At 28.3% G+C, this 23,577-nt stretch overlaps 2 protein-coding genes across 5 annotated transcripts; both read right to left on the bottom strand.

The window, feature by feature from the left end:
- Positions 1-1,623: 1,623 nt before the first annotated feature.
- Positions 1,624-10,879, bottom strand: LOC110626711 (plant UBX domain-containing protein 11). 4 transcript variants are annotated; one of them, XM_021772758.2, is made up of 10 exons: positions 10,722-10,879; positions 10,268-10,367; positions 10,109-10,161; positions 9,917-9,998; positions 9,285-9,350; positions 9,117-9,184; positions 6,886-7,104; positions 6,279-6,798; positions 4,640-4,906; positions 1,624-2,193 (listed from the first exon to the last, which is right to left on the bottom strand). In XM_021772758.2, the coding sequence occupies exons 2-10, from the start codon at positions 10,365-10,367 to the stop codon at positions 1,946-1,948; spliced, it is 1,623 nt and encodes a 540-aa protein (XP_021628450.1). In that variant the 5' UTR covers positions 10,722-10,879; the 3' UTR covers positions 1,624-1,945. The 4 variants fall into 4 exon arrangements, with proteins under 4 accessions (XP_021628450.1, XP_021628452.1, XP_021628451.1 ...); XM_021772760.2 differs by having other exon boundaries at positions 9,117-9,181; XM_021772759.2 differs by lacking the exon at positions 10,722-10,879 and adding an exon at positions 10,450-10,670.
- A 4,465-nt stretch (positions 10,880-15,344) lies between these two features.
- Positions 15,345-19,257, bottom strand: LOC110626195 (isoeugenol synthase 1). The gene is made up of 5 exons (XM_021771976.2): positions 18,967-19,257; positions 18,357-18,491; positions 18,045-18,273; positions 15,673-15,876; positions 15,345-15,584 (listed from the first exon to the last, which is right to left on the bottom strand). The coding sequence occupies exons 1-5, from the start codon at positions 19,156-19,158 to the stop codon at positions 15,385-15,387; spliced, it is 960 nt and encodes a 319-aa protein (XP_021627668.1). The 5' UTR covers positions 19,159-19,257; the 3' UTR covers positions 15,345-15,384.
- Positions 19,258-23,577: the final 4,320 nt, after the last annotated feature.

Raw genomic sequence — 23,577 nt, 5'->3', positions numbered from 1 at the left:
TAAAATTAAAATATTATATTAATATTTTTTTTTACTTTTCTGTATTAAAAAAAAGCATAATACTGCTGCATTGTGTTGTTGAATTACAAAATAAAGGAGATTGAATATTGATGTAAAAATTGATTATTTCATTTATTATTACATTATTAGCAAATAATGATGATTTATAAATTTTGTATTAATTTAAAATTCATATTATAAGGTATTATATTAATATTTTTTTTTTACTTTTCTCAATTAAATTGATTGAAGGAAATATTTTTTGATGTTTTTTAATAAAAAATATTTATTAGAAAATATTTATTACAATTTTTTTTATGTTTGAGGTATTAAAAAAAATTGATTGAAGGAAAAATATTTTTAATAAAAAATAAATTATTTTTATATTTTAAAAATCTTATTAACATTATTATATAATAATTTATGAATATTTTTTATTATTTAAAATTAAAATTAAATCAACTATATATTATTTTCCCTAAACAAATTGACGAGAGATATTTAAAAAAATGTTATCTGTTATAAGTTGGTTGTCCACATTAATAATCCTGCACATCTATTTATAGTCAAAACAGGCTTGGTGACTAAGTTATAGGAGTACTGTACCGGGGTGGAGACACCAGCCATCTAAATATAGGAATAATTTAGATTTTCGAGATTTTGAGCATTTTAATTTTGTTTGTTTAGCAAAATAGTATTGCCCGCTTTGATTTTTGAAAGGTGTCTATTTCTTAGGTTGTCTAATTGACAAGTATCTCACATGCATAGTAGATTATGATTTTGGCAAAGTCTCTTAAACGGTAGAGATGTTTCGAAATTGAGTGTTCGAATGAGTATCCAAAATAATATGACTACTAACAATTAGTCAGATTCGTGGATAATATGACTTTTAACTGACTAATTATTAGTCAGATTAGTGGATGCCTCAACTAGAAAGTTTTAAATTACTTCATTCGATATCTTGTCCGGTTTGTATTTTCAGAGTGACAAATCATAATAATTTTAATTTAAAAAATATAATATATAAATAAATTTTAAAAATATTTTTCTTAAATTTATTTAATTTTTCCTTTGACTTGATAAATATTTTTTATTTAGATTTTTGACTAGATAAATATTTTTTATTTAAATATTTAAGTAAAAATTTTTTAAATGCTCCAAATATCAGAATATATAAAAATATTTATTGAAAAATACTTTTCATGAAACCTTAATCTTTTACCCGCTCTCCAACTTGGAAAGAAAAAATCGTGATTACTATTTACTATTTTCCTTGCTCTTTTTCTTCACTCTTCGCTTCTCTCATTTCAAACATATGAAGAAAAATATTAATATTTTACTCGTTAATTTTAAGGGCTAAGTGAAACATCACTCATAAATAAATCTATTAGCTATTAACCTGCTAGCAAAACAATGGATGAATATCTAATTAACCAAGCTGATTGTGACTAGTATTATATATATAAACAAAACAAACAATGCGCTTAGGCCGTTAATGCTCACGGGATCGAGTTTCCCCTCCCCTTTCCGTGGCACGTCCTTTTAAGGGCTTTAAATGCTCAAACAACATGGTAAAGAAATAAAAATAAATAAATAAATAAAAACAAAGAAAGAAAAGCCGACTAGCCTGTGATAAGTTCCACATTTATTCTTGAATATACGTCGTTAGTTTTCTATTGAAAAGATAAAAGAAACAGGCTTAAAAGTAGGCCTATTCATCTCTTAACTACTACACGAACAAGATCCAATTCGTGAGGCAAAAGGTAGATATTTACAACCACAAGGTAACTTCAAGGACTTCTATTTCCCTCAAGGATTTTTTTTATCTTTTCATTGTTGGTCATATATACTACTGTAGTTCATTTAATTAAACTTGGTAACTGCCATAGATAAAAGTTCATACTCAATAGAAGCTGATAGGACTAACGAAATTCTGGCAGACGCCTTATTTACCATCACTGTTGCCACCATATTGAGTTGAATTTCCATTCCAGAATGGATTTCTATCACCAAACTGGCTATCATCTTCATCGTGTTTCAATGTGTGAATATTGCTTCCGAATGGGGATGTCGTTGGTTGTCGGCTCCTGTTATCATTTCTGCCAGTTGCCGAAGTGCTTTGGTTTGGTGAGTTGCTGGAGTATGGCCTGTCTGTCCTTGCTAAGTTGTTGCTCTGCAGTGCAGGATTTGGACCTACATATCAAAACAGGATGAGATAAGAAGAGTGTCCCATGATAGTAATTTGCGGCAAGTTTTCCAGCAAGCCAGTTTGTTTCAAAAGAAACTATTTCCATAGATTTCCTGAACGTTCATGCAATATATATATATAGAAAAGGATATTTATGTTCTGAAGCTAATTGAAGATACTTTTCCTAAAATTTGAGCACATGCCTGTCTTCAATTTTCCATGAAGCACCAATTTTGATTCAATAGAGACCTTTTACTTGAACTCTTCACTCAATCCTAACGCATGGATGTCAAACACATTTAATTTATTGAACACATAGGTTCTTGGGTATACAGGTACTTGGGAATGACGCTCCAAAGGAAAACAAAGCAAATAATTTCCTTTTCAGTACTTCTCTCTGTCTGTTATAAAGCTATATAAAGATTGGAAAAGAATCTATGGAACATCTTAATTCAAGGAAAAAGATGGAAAAAAGAGTTCTTTGTGAACAGTTTAATTGGTCCATCAGTAGATCAAGCATATCTACACCAAAACGTGTGATGCACGTTATCATGCTAGTTGTTTATTTTTTTATGTAATATTATATAATATTATTATTATGTTATTACATGCTTAAAAAAAGAAAAATAGTATAATTAATAATATAATTTTACTCTGTTTTGTGAAAGAGATGACTATTCTTCTGTCATGTTTAAATGATTTAATCCTATACTATGTCTGAGGAATGAGGAAACTACTGAAATTATTGATTTTCCTTTCATAAAAAAATTGTATTTGAAAATTAAAATAATTTACTTGAAAAATAAACCTAAAAATATGCACATATTTCCATTAGCATATACTATAATAATGCATTGATAAATACAAGTATTTCCATTAGCACAAATAGACATTGATTAATTGGGTTGTGGGTTATGTACAGTGAATCAATTACAAAAAAATATGTGAGATGATTAGTGATGATTAATAGCTTTCTGTTTATATGTTTGTTTCATTAGTGAGCAAGAGATAGGGTAATTCACTTCGAAGATTTTTAACAGCAAAGACCTCTATTTTAACCTTGTAAATACGTGTACTTTCACAATATTCAGAAGCAACCCTTACACCAAGCTTGGACTTTCTATTTCTTATCCCAGTTAGAACTATCAGTAATATATATATATACATTGGAATTTTAATTCCACATAAGTCCTGACAATTGAAGTGCATTTTAATTTAATGAATATTAGTTAGTATTAGAATATGAATTAGGAAAATCTTTTTCAATTTATAATTTTATACCAAGAGATCAAATAAACTTTGAAATTTATTTTAAATAATAATAATTAAATAGAGTTTTACTTGAAATAAAATTCCAACTTCCTCGTGAATAGGTCTAAATTTGAATTTGAGTTAATTTGTTTTAAGCTTAAGTACGCTTTGAAATTTATTTGAATAATAATCAATTTTTTATTTTTAATTTTATCTTAAATAATAATCAATTTTTTATTCTCATTGTTGTCACTATGAATAGAAATGCAAAATTTAGTTTTTTCTTCTTTCTAAAATTAAATAGGAGTGCAAAATTTAACCTATTTAGAATTTCTTAGGTATTTAAAATTAATTTACAAAATAGATTTTAAAAAAATAATTTAAATAGCTTTTTATTAATGTAAATAATATAAAAAAGTAAGACACTAAAGGGAATCCTATTATTCCCCCTCCCCTTCGATTATATGCAAATCTAAAGGACTTTATGGGGAGTGTGTTTTTCTTTCTTTTTTTTTAGGGGAGGGGAGTTGCATACAAAAACTCGTTTGTGGATGTAAATGCCTCTACAAAAAGAGGAATTAATGGAGACATGTTCATCTCATATGTTAGAAATAGAAAACCATTGATGTTAGCAGACCCAGCCTCAACAAGATACAGAACAAATGACAGGTGATGCTACCTAGTGTTGCTGAAAATTCAGTGTTGCTGCCAAATTTCAATTGTCATCTTCTCGCATTTTTAATTGTTGTCCTATTTTCAAGAGTCATGTAGTTAATGGTTAAGCCATGTTCTTAGTGATTAGCTCATGATGTAGATAGTGCAAGTTAGTTTTTACTTTTCCTCAGTAGTAGAGAGTAATCCTCCATGTTGTTTAGTGGTTTCCTGTTTTTAGGAGATGGTTATATCTCCCTCTTGTATTTAAGTGCAGCAACTCAGAAAAAACTTATGAGAAAATTTTCCTAAAGTTTGGATACTTCAACTCAAGAGATTTTTAGGTGTTCCCTAAGGCGCTTGTTCCGTTGCAACCATAGGTTACAAAAAGAAAATTTCATCCCTAGAAAATTCCAGCAACAGACCCATAACTTGATTCATTTCTAAGGACCCTAACAATTGACCTCTACAAAAAGAGGCCTTAATAGAGACATGTTCATCTCATATGTTAGAAGTAGAAAACCATTAACATTAGAATAAGCTACTTACTGTACTCCCACATGCCACTTTGCGCTTGTCCAGGACTTGATGAACTTGTATTACCACCAAGATAGGAAAGTGGATTGATATATGATAGCATTGTTTTGACATAAGCAAAATATCCCCCGTTACGTGCAACTGAATCACTGTCGGTTATTGTAGAAGTTTGGTCAGACGAAGAACCTCCTCTGTGGTAATTTGTGGCCCTTTGATGAGGAACTACTATCAATGCTTGTCTATTGAACAGACCCAGCTCAGACAATGATTTGCTCAAATCTGCATATGATTACAGGCAAAATTATGGATGGCAAGGATTTGATGCAGTAAGGTAATATATGTGTTAGATATCTATAAAAAAAAATGGTGAAATAAAGAAAATAAGGGTTAGATCAAAATAAGAAGAAAACTATTCAGTTCGAAACCTTTTTTCTTCATGAAATTAATTCAAAGACATCTAGATTATGAATTCAATCTGTAAAAGGATAACAACATCAATATCAAGTGATAAAAATAAAGAGCTAGAAGTTATAGGACTTATGATGCCACATACAATATAGAAATACAGAAGAAATAAACTTAAAAAGCAGGATGGGACTAGAGTCACAACAGTAATGAGAGAAAAGTAGTTATACTTAAATCTATTAGCAAGCATGAAAGCACTTGAGCAATATTCAACATCCACAACTTTCCCAATTTCCAATGTGGATCACTGAATATTCTTGCCAAAAAAAAAAGTGTGGTAACACTACTACATTTTAGGATTTAGGCAACAATATCTTAAAAATGGGTGTGAAATTATTACCTTAATATTACTAGGGTAACAATTTGGCAGCATTTTAAAGTTACCACAAAAAAAAATTCAATTTTTTACTATATATAATAAATAAGATTATAATTTTGGCAGCAATTTTTATCCGAAGCTAAAAAATAAGTAAACCGCTAGGCAAATATTGCGGCGCTTAAACTATTACTTTTGATTTATGACTATAGTTTAAGCATATATAGCAGTAAGTTGCAGTTATTGCATTAGTCCATTGTGCAATAGTGCAAACATGAAAAGTATAAAGCATCCAGTCCACTATAAATTCATATCTATGTAGGCCAAAAAATAGCATTCAAAAAGATTATTCAGTTAAGGATCACAAGTGATTTACATAAGCTGATAAAAAAGACATGTGTATCTCCTTTATCATCCATAGTATATAAACTATGAAGTTAATCAAGTTCATCATCTAGAAATATGAATTTCATGTTTTATTTAATATAGAAAACATGATAAAAATGCGTAACCAGTTTGGCCACAAAGTATCGACAAATACACTCATGTAGGCCAAGCCCCATTCAAATTCTCTTGTGATGGTCACTTTTAAAGTCAGATGTTATTGGCCAATGTAGCATGAGGAATCTGCACTGGGTTACATTTCTTAAATGCAAACAAGAGAACACTCTAAGTTGCACATGTTAAAGATCTATGGTTGAAGTATTGTGACCCACCACAAACCCATAATATCCCAAAGCAACATGTGTAAGAAAATCAATCCAAAACAGGTGATCACATGTTCACACTAACAACAACATTCAGGAGGAAACTAAACAAGCCAAACCCTTTATCAAACAGGTAAACTGATTTGACATATAATATTCTTACCTTGATTGCTGAACACCTTGCGAGGATAAGGAATAGCAAGATCATATGGGCCAATGCCACTAGCTTGGTTGCTGTCCACATAGTCTTTGATCATTCCTAAAGTGCTTGTCACAGAAAATTTGTCTTGCAAGCTAACTCCACTGGGCAATCGGATATTCAAATGAACCTCACTGGCTGCATTAACACTCTTATTGTTGCCCACTATATCAGCCTTAATAGCATCAACACATTTATCCCTTTCATTTTGTTCAGCTTCATTTTTTTCAGAAGTAACTAAATGTGAATCTCCACCAGGAATACCTAAATACTGATTAATAATCTTCTCTTCAGCAGGATGCTTATCTTCAGTGCTAGAAGACATGCCACCAGCAACAGAACTGTCTGGGTCTAACCTTGGAGGACTAGTTAATTCCTTGGCTTCATCACCATGAGAAGCAGCTTGCTCAGCCTCAATACTCAATGACTTGTCAGCATTAGATGATTTTGAAAGTGCCTTATCATCAAAATTAGTGCCATTGCCCTGTTCATACAATTGCAAAATACAATTCAAAATATAGTTATAAAAATGGTAAACATAAAAAGGAGACAATGGCCACAACTTATTGACCTCAACCATATGTTCACCAATGTTGCTTTCTTCTACTGAATTAGAAGCACCTGGTGGTCCAACATCTGAGGATTCTACATGTTTGTCCACTGAAGGTGGTGGAACAACTGTACCTGAAGAACTCCCTTGCTGAGATGAGCTAATATCAGAAGATTCTGCAGTAGATAGTTCAGGTTTCTTTGAAGCAAGTGTTGCTGTCAGGACAGTTGCAGTTGTTTCCTGCAATTAGTGATCAGACAGTTCAATGAAAAAACACCGTATTGAAAAATGAATATGAGATATCAGCACCAATCTGTAAATAAGATACAAAATGCCTTGCATATTAACGTCAGCATGCTAGAAGCCTAGTTTATACTAACTACCGATCTACACTTGTACAGAAATTAGGACATCCCTTGTAAACATAAGATGTTATGTTGCTACCTTTTAAGGACTTCTCCATAATCCAAAAAATTCTGCTAATGAAGCAACCACAAAAAGAAGTTGCCTCTAGGTTCTAGAATCCTCAATGTCTAAACATGTGTAGGGGACTTGGGGTGAAAGAGAAAGTACTGCCATGTACATGAAATATCTTGTTTGGCACAGAATATCTCAACACATAATGATCAGTTACCACTACTGCTTAGATTTTGAAAATTTGGAGTAATAAGAGCTAAAAGAGGGAAAAGGTCACTCTTAGGTTTCACTACATTAATAAGCCTAATTTCAGGACCAAAAGGAACTTCTTGGTTAAAGTGTTGCTTTTTGAGCGTTTAAGTACTCCAAGGAATGCTTTCTGAGGGGAAAGGAAAAGGGTTGAACTGAACCAAACAGAACATATATATATACATATTTTTAATTATAATTGGGCTGCAAGTTCAGGTTAAAAAATAAAAAATATAATTGAAATTATATCTGAAATGAATCCAAAAAATAAGTCCAAAAAAAGCCTAAGAAAAAGTTCAAATTGAACCAAATTGGTTTGGTTAGGATTCAGTTTGATCTGTTGAAATTTAAATTGTGTTTAGATAGGTGGAAGGAAAATAATAGGAGGAAATTAAAAAAAATAATGATTGAGAGGGAAAATAATTTATTACAGTTGTATTTGGATAGAGAGGAAAATATTAGAAGGAAAGTAGCCTTTGAATGATTAAGTTACAATTATCCTTAAATTTTCAAAAACAACCTATAAAACATGGGGATGTTTTAGTCATTTTCAAAAGATCCCTCCCATCTTCCCTCCAATTTGGAGAGAAAATAATGGATGGATTATAACTTTTATTTTCCTCCCGAAATATTCTTTCCTCTTCAATTCTCTCTTAACCAAACATGAAAAAGTGGAAAATAAATTTATTTTCCTCTCTAATTTTCCTTCCCCTCTTATTTTCTCTCAATCCAAACATAGTGTTAGGTTTGGTTCCATAAATCAGTTTGGCTTGGTCTATAAAAGTTGTTTCTTAATTGGTCTTTTATTTACCATAATTCACCCCTAAAAACTACAAGCTGTTTTAGAGAAGCTGAAACCATATAAGTAATGACCATAAACAACACATTACTGAAAAGCCAATTCTATTAAGTTGGGTTGGCGATGGTGGTGGTGGCAGAGGTGTAGCAGGCCATAGTGACAATATAGCATGGCAGCATATCAGGGTTTGCTTTGATATATTTGCTAGGTTCAATACCAAGGTTGGTGATCAACATTAGTTTAGGTATTTAAAGAATCTAAGGTTATTAATAGGGTATTGGGGATATTCTAGTGAAAACATGCACTAGGTATGGATTTAAGCCTCAAATGACAGTGCACTTCAAATCATATTTATCATATTATAAACAAGGGTCGGAAAAAAAACACTTTAAAGAACAATAAAAATAAATCTTAATAAGAGCATAATAAAAAAAAGAGCTTAGCTGGAAATTATAATGTTACTCGATCTTCAAAGGGTTCAGAAGTTTACATACAAAGGAATGTTAGTAACTTAACATTAAACAAGGTCAAAATAAGTAGCAAGGGAACTTAACTAAGGAAAGTTCAATCATACATAAAAACTAGATAGGGATGAATGCAACACAGTCTCAAAGTCACAAGATATTTTTGCAATTTCCTGAAACCTCAGAATGGTGGTTTAGGTGACAAAGCCTTTGCCCACATTTGGACATTTCTCTATAATAACTAAGGTTGGTTTTGCTCCTTAACCAATACGGGGTGTTCACTATACGTGCATGTGAATTAAGACAAGCCAATACTGGTATACCTGGATATGAAGACCCAACCATGCCTTCTCTAAGCTGGAAGCCAGAACTTCACCACTAACAATTCCTTCTAAAAGATAATGCAAAAATAAAATAATTAAATTTCTGACATTGCCATGTGCCAGATCCTATGTTTGCTTAAAACAAAGGTTATAATATAAATATCATACCACTTTGCCAAAGCTGAACCCCATTGTACCCAATAGCTGCTATAGAAGGGACAGACTTCTGTGGATCTGTAACAAGTTTGTTAAAGGAAGCTTTCTTGCTTTCAGAGATTGAAAAGACTATGTTCGAAACAAGTAAAATAGAAGGATAACACACTATCTTGTGCAAATTGATCTTGCCAAGGAAATGCATGAATGAAGTACCATGACAAACATACTTCTGGAAAAATATGATGTGCAAAGATGCCATTACATATCATTAATCATATGAAATTGTAATTGGTGCTTTAGAGAGGCAATTCAAAGACTTTTCTCAAATTCAAAGCTCATACCTATGTTGCCAGTGTCCCTATCCTCCTGATGATGGGTTTCCTATAGTAAATATGCCAAATTACTGATCTGACTAAAGCATACATCACCATATTTGAAGATATTTCAAATCTAAATAGCATGAAGAAGCACAAGTTACAACATAGTGCGATTAACCAAACAAGCAGCAAGTTACTATTAGACACAGCTCAATCTCAAATCAGAATAATACCTATTATCATCCAAGGAAGAAAAAACAAGGTTTTGAAAAAAGTAGGAGCAATACTAGGTTTTGAAAAAAAGTAGGAACAATCAACAAAGGATACATATTGCACAAAAATTTGCAGCATCAGTGCTTGATTCCGGTATACGCAAGAAAATGCAGTATTTTGACAGTGACTCTGCCACCTGATTGCAACACACAGAATAAGAACCAGCCACAAAGGACACAGATATGGCATTCAAAAAAATTGAGGTCAGATTAGAAAAAACAGAAAGTATATATCTGTATTGATTACTTTTGGATCAGTCCACGTGGATTTTTCCAATTCAATTGACTTTTCATCTGAACCTGAAAACCAAAAACGAAATACAGAAATTTAAAAGAAAAAAAAATCAAACAGCTATTAACCCAGGAAAAACAAAAGAAATGAAATTAGAAATGGAACAGATTTTACCAGAAATATAGACAACAAAGAGCTTCTTCTGCTTCTTAGATTCGAGAATGGCTTCAGGAATAGAACCTTTGTATACAAGTGCAGATAACGAATTTTCCATCTACATGACACGATACAAAGATCAATTTCACTAAATTAAAGTGAATACGAAATTACTATACAACAAAAACCAAAGTTCCCACCACTAAAAGCAAGGAATCGTACTGTAACAGTAGGAATTCACTCTAACAAACCGTCATACATCGAACAAAACTAAATAAACCATAAAATTCCAATCGCAACCAATCAAATGAAAACTAGTTTCGGAACGCATATCCTCATAAATTCAATGGCACGATCAGAGAAAGTAAAACCCTAAATCACGAACTTTCAACTAAGCAACCCCAACTTGAAAACCTTCAAGCGATCAATTATAAAATTCTAAGTTATTAACGAATTTATATGCGGTTACCACCTTGTTCGATAGAAATGGAATCTATTTCGCAAATCTGGCGAGCGCAGAGAGAGAGAGTGTAACCGATAAGAAAAAAGAGGGATGACTCGGGCGACTTGTTACACCGTAACCGTACAATGCACAAGTTTCATTAGACTGATAATTTGCTTGCTAACTTCTTTTTTTTTTTTTTTTTTTTTTAAAAAAAAAAAAAAAAAAACTATAATTATATTTATAAATAAAATAAAAATTATTTAATTAAATATTAATTAAATTGAATTTAATAAATTTATATATTTTTTATTTTATTATATAATTTATACTATATATAAAATTGATAAAAGATCAAATAAAAGATAATTTAAAATACTCATTATTATATTATTATAAATTATCTTTAGTTTGATTGATTAAAAAATAATAAATAATTTATTATTATTTAAAATTTTAATTTAATTAATTTTTTATTTAAATCTACTTATAAAATAACATTTATGAATTATAATTTTTATAATTTACATATTCTCTAAATTAAATTAGAGGATATATAAACTCTATCGTTATATTTATATATTAGTGTTTATTTTTATGTCGCTATTATATATAAATATTTAAAAAAACTTATTATATTGAATTATTTTTTTAATAAAAATTTAGCAGATTTTGAAGTTACGATTTAAACATTTTTTTAGGATGAAAAATGAATTAGAAGAAGAAATTTATATTATAAAGATTTTATATCATCATTTCAAAGAAAAAAAAAGAGTCGTTAAAAAAAAGCAGTTTAGAATACTTTTAGAAATAATGAATTTGAGAATTGTCAAAAAAAAAAAAAAAGAAATAATGAATTTGAGAAAATCTCATCATTGAAAAGAGTTTGAACGAGAATAAAAAATGTTATGTATGCTACAAGATCCAAATGAATGCTTCAATTCTACAACTTTTTTTAATTTTATCTATTATTTTTTATTATTATTTTGAAATATTATTATAATCATAAATAATACCAATTATTTAATAATATCAATAGAATTTTATTTTATTAGTGACATTTATAATTAATTTTCTTAATTTTATAAATTAATTTTTATATATGTATAAATAATAAATTAGAGATCCATTGAATTAGTTATATATTTAAATTTTTTAATATATAATACTATAATTTTAATATCTTATTATAGAATTGAATTATAAAATATATATTATGATTTTATAATAAAAATATTAATTTTAAAGTATTTTTTATAATATAATTTCATATTATATTTAAAAGTGAAATAATGTGTAATAGACGTTAAATAAAATTAATTTAATTTAAAGTAGTTCTACATTATTTCTTTTTTTTTTTTTAAAAAAATATGTCATTTTTCAATTAGTATAAAATGATACATGTCAATCTCTCATAGAAAAAGAGATTCAAAATTAAACTTTAATTTCAAAATTTTAACTTTAAATACTTAAATTTATTACTATTAAAATTAATTTTCATTTAGTTTTTCTTAATTAAATTAGATTTAATAGTTTTTAACCTATTTTAGTTTTTAATTAATTTGTAAATGAATATCAGTGATCACAATTGTTTTTTAAAATACAATAAAAATTACTCTATTTATAAAAATAAAACTCTATTAATTCAAGCAATTAGATGATAATATTAGTTGTCATAATTGGTTTCTTTACAATATATTATTAAAAATTTATACAATAATTTAATTTATAAGAATTTAATTTAATTTTTTTATAAATTTTCATATTTAAAATAAAAAAATTCTTTTTTTAATTTATAAATTTTTTATTTAAAAAAATGAAATTTTGCATAATTTACAAAAATTCATTTCAAATTAATACCAAATGGAAGCTTAATGTTTCAAAACACCAATTTTAACCGAAATATTAAGATTTTATTCTTGGCAAATCACAATTTAATTCAACTTTCATGTGCTAGTATAATGGCACTGAAAATACAAAATAAAAAATAAAATACACTTTTTTTATAGTCATTATTGCCGCAATGTTCAATATATCTTTTAGTAAAAGAGTTAGTGTTAATAATAAATTATCACAATTTCGTAAATATAAATATATCTATGTGATATGTGATAAGTTCTTTTCAAAAAAAAATGAAAAACTTTTATATGCAACAATTATAAATAGACTGAAGATCTTTTAAATATTATTATCTTATAATAATAAATAATTAATATTTATAATAATAACATCTTTATTATTATTAATTATACTAACGAACTCCTAATTCATTAATATGACATAGCACATCAATTATTTTTTTTATATGTAACTCAATAGGTTGACATTAATTGGCAATAGACCCAATTCAATAAGGCCTATAAATCATAAGCGGCTTCTAACAAGACATTATGACTGCCCAATTAATATGATGATCGAAAGTCCGATAAAGCCTAAGAAACATAACATGTATTAATCTCTTTGTCACATGATATATAGTTTGAACATAAGTCATGGTCAATGTCAAACTTACAATGTTCAAACTTATGATTTCTCGATCTCTAAATAGGTTGATAAAACCAAATGATATTGATCATATTATCAATTCATTTGATCATGGCCATGCATTTCAGTCTCACTTATCGAGGGACTCAGAAAATATTTCTCTCAAAAAGAGGAACAAATTCTATTTTGATTATTCAATATCCTCTACATAATTTCTATTATGTTCAATCATAACTTTTATGATTATCCGATTAAAGACAATATTTGGTTATGTCAAAACATAATAGTCTTTATGTTGGAAACTATGACAATCTCAAGTCAAACGATTAAAACATAACTATTTTGAGATTCACTTATGACAATAACCTATGTAATGATATTAATGTGGGTCCATCTAGTACTTTATTCTCTACCAAGTATTTATGATTATTGATTTATATCAACATACACATAATCATCTCATAATTATCAATCAATAATCATACTAATCATATTTTATTATTATCATCATAATAATAAGTAATCGATGATATTAGTCATTATTATGTAACATACAAACAAATAATAATGATAATAAAACCTCTTTTATTAATAAACAAAATGATATACAAAAAAGTCTAAGATAATGGCCTGAGGCAAATATACTAACAATTAGCTCGGGAGGTCAGCAGTGTTTTATACTATAGTTTTGATGTAATAGTTATAGTTGTGGATATGCAATATTTTATGGTTTAGAATTATGTTTTGCTCAGTTTCTTTTTATAATGCCTTTGTTAATGATCTTATGGTGTAAAAATTTTACATTTAAGCTATGTTTGATGTAACACTCTATACCGTCCAGGTGTAGACGGAGTAAGAATTATAAAAAACTATACTTTCTTATATATTTCAAAACTGAATTATTTCATTTATATGTAATTACCAAATTATTAAGTAGTTCATATAAATTTCATAAAGTGAGTAAAGTATATATGAGATTTTAAACTAAAATTTTAGTAGAATTTTCTCTGTTTTATCAGGTAGACGGAGCAAGAATTATCAAAAACTATACTTTCTTAGATATTTAAAAACTGAACTATTTCATTTATATGTAATTACCAAATTATTAAATAGTTCATATAAATTTCATAAAGTGGGTAAAGTAAATGTGAGATTTTAAATTAAAATTTTAGTAGAATTTATTAAATAATTTTGATGTAAATAACCTTAAATGAAATTATTTTTTTTTGTAAAATTCTAATAATTTTAGTAAGATTTATTTTTAGTTCAAAATCAATTCTTATAAAAAATTAAAAGAATTTAATTCTTTTATTATTAATTTTGCCACGTACAAAAATTTGAAAGAAAAAGTTATTTCTTTTAAATTTTTTAAAATTTGGTATTCCAAACAGTGAATATGGTTTATTTTTTTGAAAAAATTATTTTGGCTAAGGATTGTATATGGATTAGTTTGGAGAAAATTTGTTTATATTTGATATTATTATATTAATATTTTTATTTTTAATAATTTAAGTTAAAAATAAAAATAAGTAACATACGCAATTAATTAATGAAAATTCATTTTTATCCCATTGAATTTTCACAATTATTATTAGTATTAAAAATAAAAATAATTATTTTATTTTTTAATTAGTTTAAATAAAAATTATCACCTCTTTTAATTGAAAATTGACTATCCATTATAATGAAGGGAATTTATTAGAATGACATCATAATATAAATATGGTTTTAGCTATTATATTTTAAAAAAAAACGTTTCAATTGTATAAATACTATAAAAAACGTTTATCTGTATAAATATAGTTGTATATGTTACTGTTCCCAAATTGAAATACTAAAAAATGTTTCGTCAATTAATTATTTAGCAATAATACATCCTATAATAATAACAAGTTCTATTTCTATAAATATATTTAAAATTAAAAAAATTATAAAATAATATTTATAGATTGAGAGAAAATATCATATACATGACATTTTGTAATGTACATGATGGTGTGCTTTTATTTTGTTTGCTTCTCACCGTCGATTTTAATTTTTAAAATAAAATAATTTTTTTTAATTTATAAATTTTTTATTTAAAAAAAATAAAATTATGCATAATTTACCAAAAAATTTATTTGAAATTAATACCAAACGGAAGCTTAATGTTTCAAAACACCAATTTTAACAGAAATATTAAGATTTTATTCTTGCATTGCAGCAATGGTCAAGCAAATGCTGCTCGTTTAGGCTTAGGAGGATTAATCAAGAAAAGATCAAGGAGGCTATCAACTGGAGTGTACTTGTGGTCAGGATATAACTTGGAAGCTTCAAGATCATCTGCTGTGAGTTCAAAGCTCATCTGATCACCTTTGATGAATATATTATGCAGAATAGATACTGGGATGTTTTCTGGGAATCTCAAGGCTGCAGCCAATCAAACATGGAAATACTTAAATTTCAAGTTTCGAGTCTATTTATCCTAAAAATAAAAATCAAATTCTGTATGCCTTACTCTCAGAAAGCTTGATGATTTCTTCCTCAGGAACATGAATCTTTTTGAAAGTTCGTCCACTCTTCTTCTCCCATGAAGATATTAAATCTAACTGAGAAACTATATTTCCTGGTGGCCTGTAGATTATAACACGATTGGCCACTCTTGGATCTGTTGCTGCTCTTACTGTATAAGCTGCTACGTCTTCCTCATAATTCAACACAGCTTCATGGCAAGGGAAAGAAAACACCTTTTAGTTTTTATATAAATTATTGCAAAATTTCATAATATAAATTATATATTCAAAGAAATAAAAATTAATTAGCATCAAATTTTTATATCAAATATTCTTACATAGAACTCATAGTCCCAAAGCCACATATTAAATGAGTGTACAAAAGTAAACACATATATCATTAAAAAAATTTTGTGATTTCACTAATTTTTACTTTAAAATTTATTAATTTGTATCAAATTAATAAATAAAAATAATTTTTTAATACTGTAAAACAATATTGACGTAATAAGCAAAACATAATTATTAATTAAAAAGAGAAAATATAAAAAAGTATATTGTGATTTTCCTGTTTTTAGAATTTATAATTCAATTTGTATTAAAATAATATTTCGTTATATGATTTTTACGAGATATTTTTGATAGTATCAAAAAATTACTGTTATTTGTTAATAGTGTAATATTATAGATATTATTTTGACACAAAACCCTAAAATAAAAAATTGATAAAATTATATGATACTTTTTTTATACTTTTGTTTCAATATTAAATGTATAAATAAGTAAAACATAATTATTAATTAGAATGAGAAAATATCAATAGTATATTGTGATTTTACTGTTTTTAATTCAGTATCTGTGGCTTAATTTATATCAAATTAATACTTCGTAATATGATTTTCAAATAAATATTTTTGACAGTATTTGAAAATTATTGTTGTTTGCTAATGGTATAATATCACAGATATTATTTTGACATAAAACTCTAAAATGAAAAATTGATAAAATTATATGATATCTTTTTATACTTTCTCTTATATTAAATATATCAATAAGTTGATTAGTGTATAATTTAGATGAGTGTTGAACATAAAACATTAGAGATTAGTAAATTATGAAAGTAAACTCATATATATTAATTATATATTTAAGTTGATAATCTAAAATTTATACGAATTTTAATATTATTAGTCTTACGATTAAAAAACATAGAGAATAGATACTAAATGTATCAATAAGTTGATTAGTGTATAATTTAAATAAGTGTTGAACATAAAACATTAGAGATTAGTAAAATATATGAAAGTAAACTCATATACTAATTGTATATTTAAGTTGATCAATCTAGAATTTACACAAATTTTAATATTATTAGTCTTACGTAAAAAAAATAAAAAATAGTAAAATATGAAAGTAAACCCATATATTAAATTTAAATTTAAGTTCATCAGTCTAGAATTTAGATAAGTGTTGATCTCATAGTCTTACATAAAAGATTAGAGATGAGTAAAATATGAAAGTAAACACATATATTAAAAAAATATTTATGCAAGTTGATTAGTCTAGAATTCACATGAGTGTTGATATCATTAGCTTTACGTTAAAAAAAAAAAAGAAGGTAAATACATATATTAAATATAATCTAAAATTTACATCAGCATTGATATCATTAGCCTTAACAGAATAGATATAAATAATTTTAATGTTTCAATTTATATAATAGTAAATAGATATAAATTATTTGAAACAATTAAAAAAAATGATGGTCAATTAACAAAAGAAAAATTTACTAAATTTCTTTAAGAATTTTTATTTTTCATAATATCTAAAGAAACTAGCAAAAAATTTAAAAGAAATATAATAAATTAACACTACTATAAAAATGGATTTAAAGCAATAATGGAAAATTATTACTCTTATATATTTAAATTGTAATTTCAAGTCAATACCAACAATTTAAAATCTGCTGTGTATTTATTTATTTATTTATTTTATATAATAAATAAAAATTATTATTTATTAAATATAAAATAAATTATTTATTAAAATATATTATTATACACTGTGAAAAGAATAATTTTTTTATAATAATTTAAAATTATTATTAAACTTTTGTTGCAGTAACATATTTAATTTGGTGATAAATGCATTACGCGTGAATGTCAAAAAAAATATTGTTTGAATAGTATTAATATTGAATATCATATTAATTGGTACAATGTATAAACCTTAAAAAATGTTGTTGCGTGAATTCAACTTTTACTGTGAAACAGAGTGTATATTTATAATAATTTTTCTTTTCTTATCAGAAATCAAGAGATCAAGAAAACAAAATAAAAATGGTAAGAGAATAGATTGATGGCAGGTGGCAACTCACCCATAGCGTCACCTTTGCCGTAAACAACAATCTGGTCTGGCATTTCATGTGGACGAAAAAGATAATCGATAAAATATGCAGCAAATGAGTTTGCAGATACGTAAGTGTATGGAACTCCTGCTTCTTCTGTTGCCCTTCTGATTCTCCTTTTATTTGCCAGGAGAGCTTCAAACGGCGGCAGCCCACTCACTCTGTCAACTTCGTTGCCAAATTCTGAAGGAACGAATCTCTGAAAATATTTTATAAATATAAATGATCAAAAGAACCCAGTAAAATCCAATGAAAAATAACAAAAATAATAATAAAAAAGACCTTTATATTTCCAGCTTCTTTCATGGCAGAGATAATCTTGAGCTGGTCAAGGTGTTGAGGAACAGCAAGAGTAGAAATCACCACATCTACTTGTTTAAGCACTGAAACAAGCTTCTCATGCTCCTCCAATTCTCCCTGTAGTTAAGTTGTTTATCTTTTAAGTAAATAATCAGATTAAATATGTCAAAATCATATAAGTAAAAGCTGAGTTTTTTGGAAACCAGGGCGGACAAAATAAAATGAAAATTAGGGGCTGGAGAAATTATTTATGGATTCAGGGTGAGTATTAGCTTGTTCGACAGTTTGCAACTTGTGATCCGTCGAGTCATTCACGCAGGAATGGATGCAGAGATTCCCTGATTCCCTGACTCTTGTGAGAGCTTGTTCGACTATATGAGTATCAAACAAGCTCGTACAGCTTAGCTCCCACGCTATAGCTGGTGTGGGAGCAGCTTGTTCGTGTTGTTCGACAGTTCGTCGAAGAACACTTCCTTTCACCTTGAAAGGCTAAATACTCTTTTCTGATCCTTGATTTACATTTTTTTTTTATTAGTTTGTGCTTGGTTTGTAAAACAACTCAGCAAAAGCTAAAGAATTAACAGAAATATACTTGAAACACAGTGACACCCATGGACTGGAATTGCTTGTGAAGCAGCAGCTTTGAAGAAAGGGTATCATTAGGGTTGAGTGGGCGAACAAAAGCAAAGGTAGGGTGACCCAGAAACAAGCTAGCCTTGATCAGGTATTGACCTAGATACCCAGTAGCTCCAAATATCAATATCTTGCTTTTCTCTGAATCCATTGCCCTTCTTTTTCCTCGTACGTGATTAATTAAGGTTGCTAGGTCTAAATGATGCAGATCAGCTTCTAATTGGCCCCTTCGATTTATACATGCAGAGAAGCTTGGAGGACCAAATTTTTTTGTTCAACTGGCTATACTTTCAATTTCTTTTTTGCATATTTCTGTATAATTAAAAGAAACTTGAAGATATAAAATGCAGCACTTGTAAGCATCTGTCTAACCCTAATTAATCAATAAAAAAGCACTAATCTCTGGTCAAGCCCAAGGGGCTGCTGTTCTATATACGTTTATATATATATATTCTTTTGGTCGGCTGAATTTGCTCATTAAGATAAAAAAAAACCAAAGAAATTAACTAATTAATTATTACTTTCAGAGTAATTCTCCGAGTTTATATAATTAATTTATTTCGTTATATCTTCATTTGATTTTTATTTAATATTAACAAATATTGTAAGCTTTATTATATTAATGATTTTATAGTTTAGGTGTATTTAAAATTAATAAATATTGTAACCTACATAATTAATTAAAACTAATTCCTTTTTTCATGGTATTGACTCTTAATTATCATTCAATTATGTAATTACTGTTATCATTTAAAATAAACTATTTTGGTTTAGCTTAATTTTATAATTTAATTTTAAATATTCATAATTATTTTATGAAAATTTTAAATGAAAATAAAATTGCATCATAATTAAATTATTTAATAAATATTCATCACCATGAATTATGTGGCATTTCGTTGGTCAATATATAAAAAAATTCTTATATGGATCCGATTCATTACATAAAAAAGATTGAAATGTATTTCATCTGTTTTTTTGAATGATCCACTTATTTATATTTTAAGAGTGTCTTAATCCATGATAAACTGAATTTAAGCATTCACTCTGTTCGATTTAAAATCGAATCGAATTAAATAAATCAAAAATTAAAATTTTAATATTTATAAAAATCAAATCAAATTGATTTTGAATAAAAATAAAATCGAACCGATTTAATTCTATTTGATTCAATTCGATTTGATCGGTTGAAATTTTTTTATTAAGTTTTTAATTTTTTATAATTTAGTTTTAATATTCTAAAATTTAAATAAAATATTTATTTGTTGATTATAATCTAATTTTTTTGTATTATAAAAAATATTATATTATTATCATTAATCAATTCAGTTTAATTTTTTTAATTTTTTTTATAATTAAATTTAATCAAATTAAAATAATTAAAATTTTTAAAATTAAAAATCAAATCAAATCAAAATAAATAAAAAATCAAACTAAAATTTTAATTCCATCAATCATGTTGATGATTCTTAGGTACAAATGTGTGAATTTGACTTGTCTGCTCATCCCATCTTAACTCCATATGGCCAAGGCTGCGTTTGTCTGTCTTTGTTTATTATAAGGTCTGCTATATTAAATTTTAAATTAGGATAGATTTAAATGGATATGACAGGAAAGGATTCAATGGTTCCTTTATCAATATAAATATAAAATTTTATCTATCAATTACTTTTAATTTAATAATATTTAAAATTATTTTTTAAAATATTGTTTTTAATAAATTAAAAAATATATTTATTTTTACAGTTATGTTTGATACATACAAGAAAATTATATTTTCGTGGGAACGTATGCAAATGACACCGTATATATAGAAAATTTGCAACAATGGGTTTACCTTGACTTATTAAATTCAATTTTTTAGAAAAGCAAGTTGCAAATTTTTTTTTTTTTTTTAAAAAAAAACAAGTTGCAATGATAAAAAAGTCATAAAGGTTTTCCTTTGAAAATTACTACTTGTTGACGTATTTTTTATATCAATATTTATACTTGTTACATATAATAATAATAATAATTTTATAATATAGTATAACAAAAATGTTATATAATAATAATAATAATTTTATAATATATTATAATAAAAAGTCTTAATCGAAATATAGAGACTGAAATGATACTCGTTCAATTTTTATTTAAGAGAAATGCGTTTATATATATTTCTATTTTATCGCGGTAGAATTTACTCAAAAAATCATAAATTTTAGATAAGTACATTTGTTTAGTTTTATCGTTACAAAATTTTAGCCTTTTTTAATTATTTACAAATTAGTTTTTATGTTTTGAAAAATTCATAAAAAATTCATATATTTTATTTTCATCAATTATATATTCCTTTCATATAATTTTTTCTATTATTTACCGTTAAAATATTATAAAAAAAATTAAATTACCCTTACTTATTAATTAAGTCTTTTTAATTATTTTTTTCTCCTTCAACTCGCAAATCCCCTATCTGAAATCCCCCTCTATTCCTTGAATGAAGAATTACAAAATATCATTATTGTAAAACTCAAATAATGTTGGCCCATTTGCTTTTAGAAATGGAAAATAGGTATCTAGAACTATTTAAAGGGGTGATTGAATTTTGCAGCAATATTACTTGCTAGTTTATGAATCCATGAGTGAATGGTTGTTTAGAAAATTTTTTGTTCCGAGATTAATACAAATTTCTTTGAGGATTAAAATATCTAATATTTGAAAAGAGTATCGAAATATTAATTATATTGTTTTATTCTACTTGGACTTGTACAAGTGATTGTGTTATTTTATATGTCAAAATGATTAGCCAAAATATTATAATTTAATTATTTATATTTATCTCTATATCTCAAATTGACGTGGGATTCAACAGTAAAGCAAATGAAGTATAAGGAAAGATAACTAGTGATGATCTGAGATCCAATTGAATAGGGTTTTACAAGGGTTTTTTATTACTGAATAAGGCTTGAGTTTCCTGAGGAGGTGACTCCTCTTTTATACATTGTCTTGCTTGCTGGTGACGTGTAAAGGTCTCTCCAGGATTGGGCCACGCGTCTCTGCCATGCGGATTCGGAGGTACTAGGGTATCAGCCGCCTGCTCCATGCGTAACGGCCTCTGATTCTCCTCATGCGTACGTTCGAGCGGATCTGCCAGGCTGTCTGGTGAATATTACTCCGGATCCTGGGCTGGGCTGAGAGTTGGACCGGATGCTAAGCCTGAGTGGGGAGGGTCTGCTTCGTGCGGGCCAGGCCGACTTGAGTGAGGAAGATGGGCCGAGCCCGGCCTTGAAGGTTGGATGAGCCAGACTTGTTATGTACATCAGGTATGCGGGCCCCTACGTCGTGGGCCTTGGGCTGTGGTCAAGCCCCTGGTCTGGGGTGAAGGAATCCAGAGGTCATCAATTGCCCCTTCACCTTCTCGGCCGTTATTGCTCCAACTGCCGAGGGGGTGAATATCAAGAACTATTATGATCGCGTCTGTTCGGGTTCAGGTGCCTTAATAACATCCTTTCATCTTTCAGTCGTTGCGCAGTTTCTGAATTCTATCTGCTCTTTCCTCTTTCTGTCTTTTCTCTATTTTTCTTGTCCTCTGCCGCCTTTACTTTCTTGTCATCATTATCTGGACATCTCCTTTCTTTCCTTTTCTGTGAATATCTTTTAGAAATCTGACACCATTAGCTTAGAGTCTAGTGCAGTTCTGCTCCGTGCTAAGTCCTCAGGCTCCGAGTATATATCAGCGCCAGCTTTTCTTCATTCTTGAGCCTTCTGTTGAAGCGAGAAATTCTTGTTTTATCTGTGGCAGGTCTATCCGACGCCTTCTTCAAACAGGCTGTCTTGTGCCCCAGAGGTTTGCCTTGATTGTGCTCTTATCATCTTAAGGGAGAACTGTTTCTGACTTGTCCCTGTTTTGAAACTTTTTGCAGCTCCTGAGATAAATATGGGTCAGTTCAAAATTCTTGGAAATTTGATGTTACCTCTAAGGCGTCTGGAGGGTGCATTGAAGATCTTTCGGGTATGGCAGGCGAAGGGCGGGACCATTCAGCAAGCTGCTGAAACTGCTTTACCCAGGTCGTCTGGTCGGCCTCCTCCTCTGCTTGTTGTCCGGGCTCCAGAGAAGTTTTGGACTGTTAAGGGGTTCGCTCTAACTTCGCCTTTTTCCGCAGAGAAACAGGGAATTTCCTCGATGCCCCTGTTGTCCTCTTTTGATATAAATGGGAGTGGCGCCGGCGCTCAGCTTGTTGTTCTTTTTGGTGTGAAGTACCAGTATTATTATTCCCTTTGGTGTGAAGTACCAGTATTACGTGAGACTGGGATCTGCTGCATTCAGTCAGGTCTCCAGCGATTTCTTCGAATGTGTACTTCGCGATCTCTTCGGGGCCATAGCCTCGAAGACTTATGTTTTTCATGTGTGATGCACGGCCGGCATACCATATCTGAGCTTGTTCGAATGTACCGTGCATCACATTTGGATAACCGGACGTTCGCCCAGGGGAACAGTGAGAAATGCTTATAGGAATCAACTTGTTCAGTTCCCCTGTAATAGCGAGACAGATCTTGGCCTTTTCTGAAAAAACTCTCATTCCGAGCTACG

The sequence above is a fragment of the Manihot esculenta genome, chromosome 11, assembly GCF_001659605.2.
Source record: "Manihot esculenta cultivar AM560-2 chromosome 11, M.esculenta_v8, whole genome shotgun sequence".
Classification (NCBI taxonomy): domain Eukaryota; kingdom Viridiplantae; phylum Streptophyta; class Magnoliopsida; order Malpighiales; family Euphorbiaceae; genus Manihot; species Manihot esculenta.
Note: the sequence above shows the minus strand (reverse complement) of the source record. Positions and strands in the feature narration are given on the sequence as shown.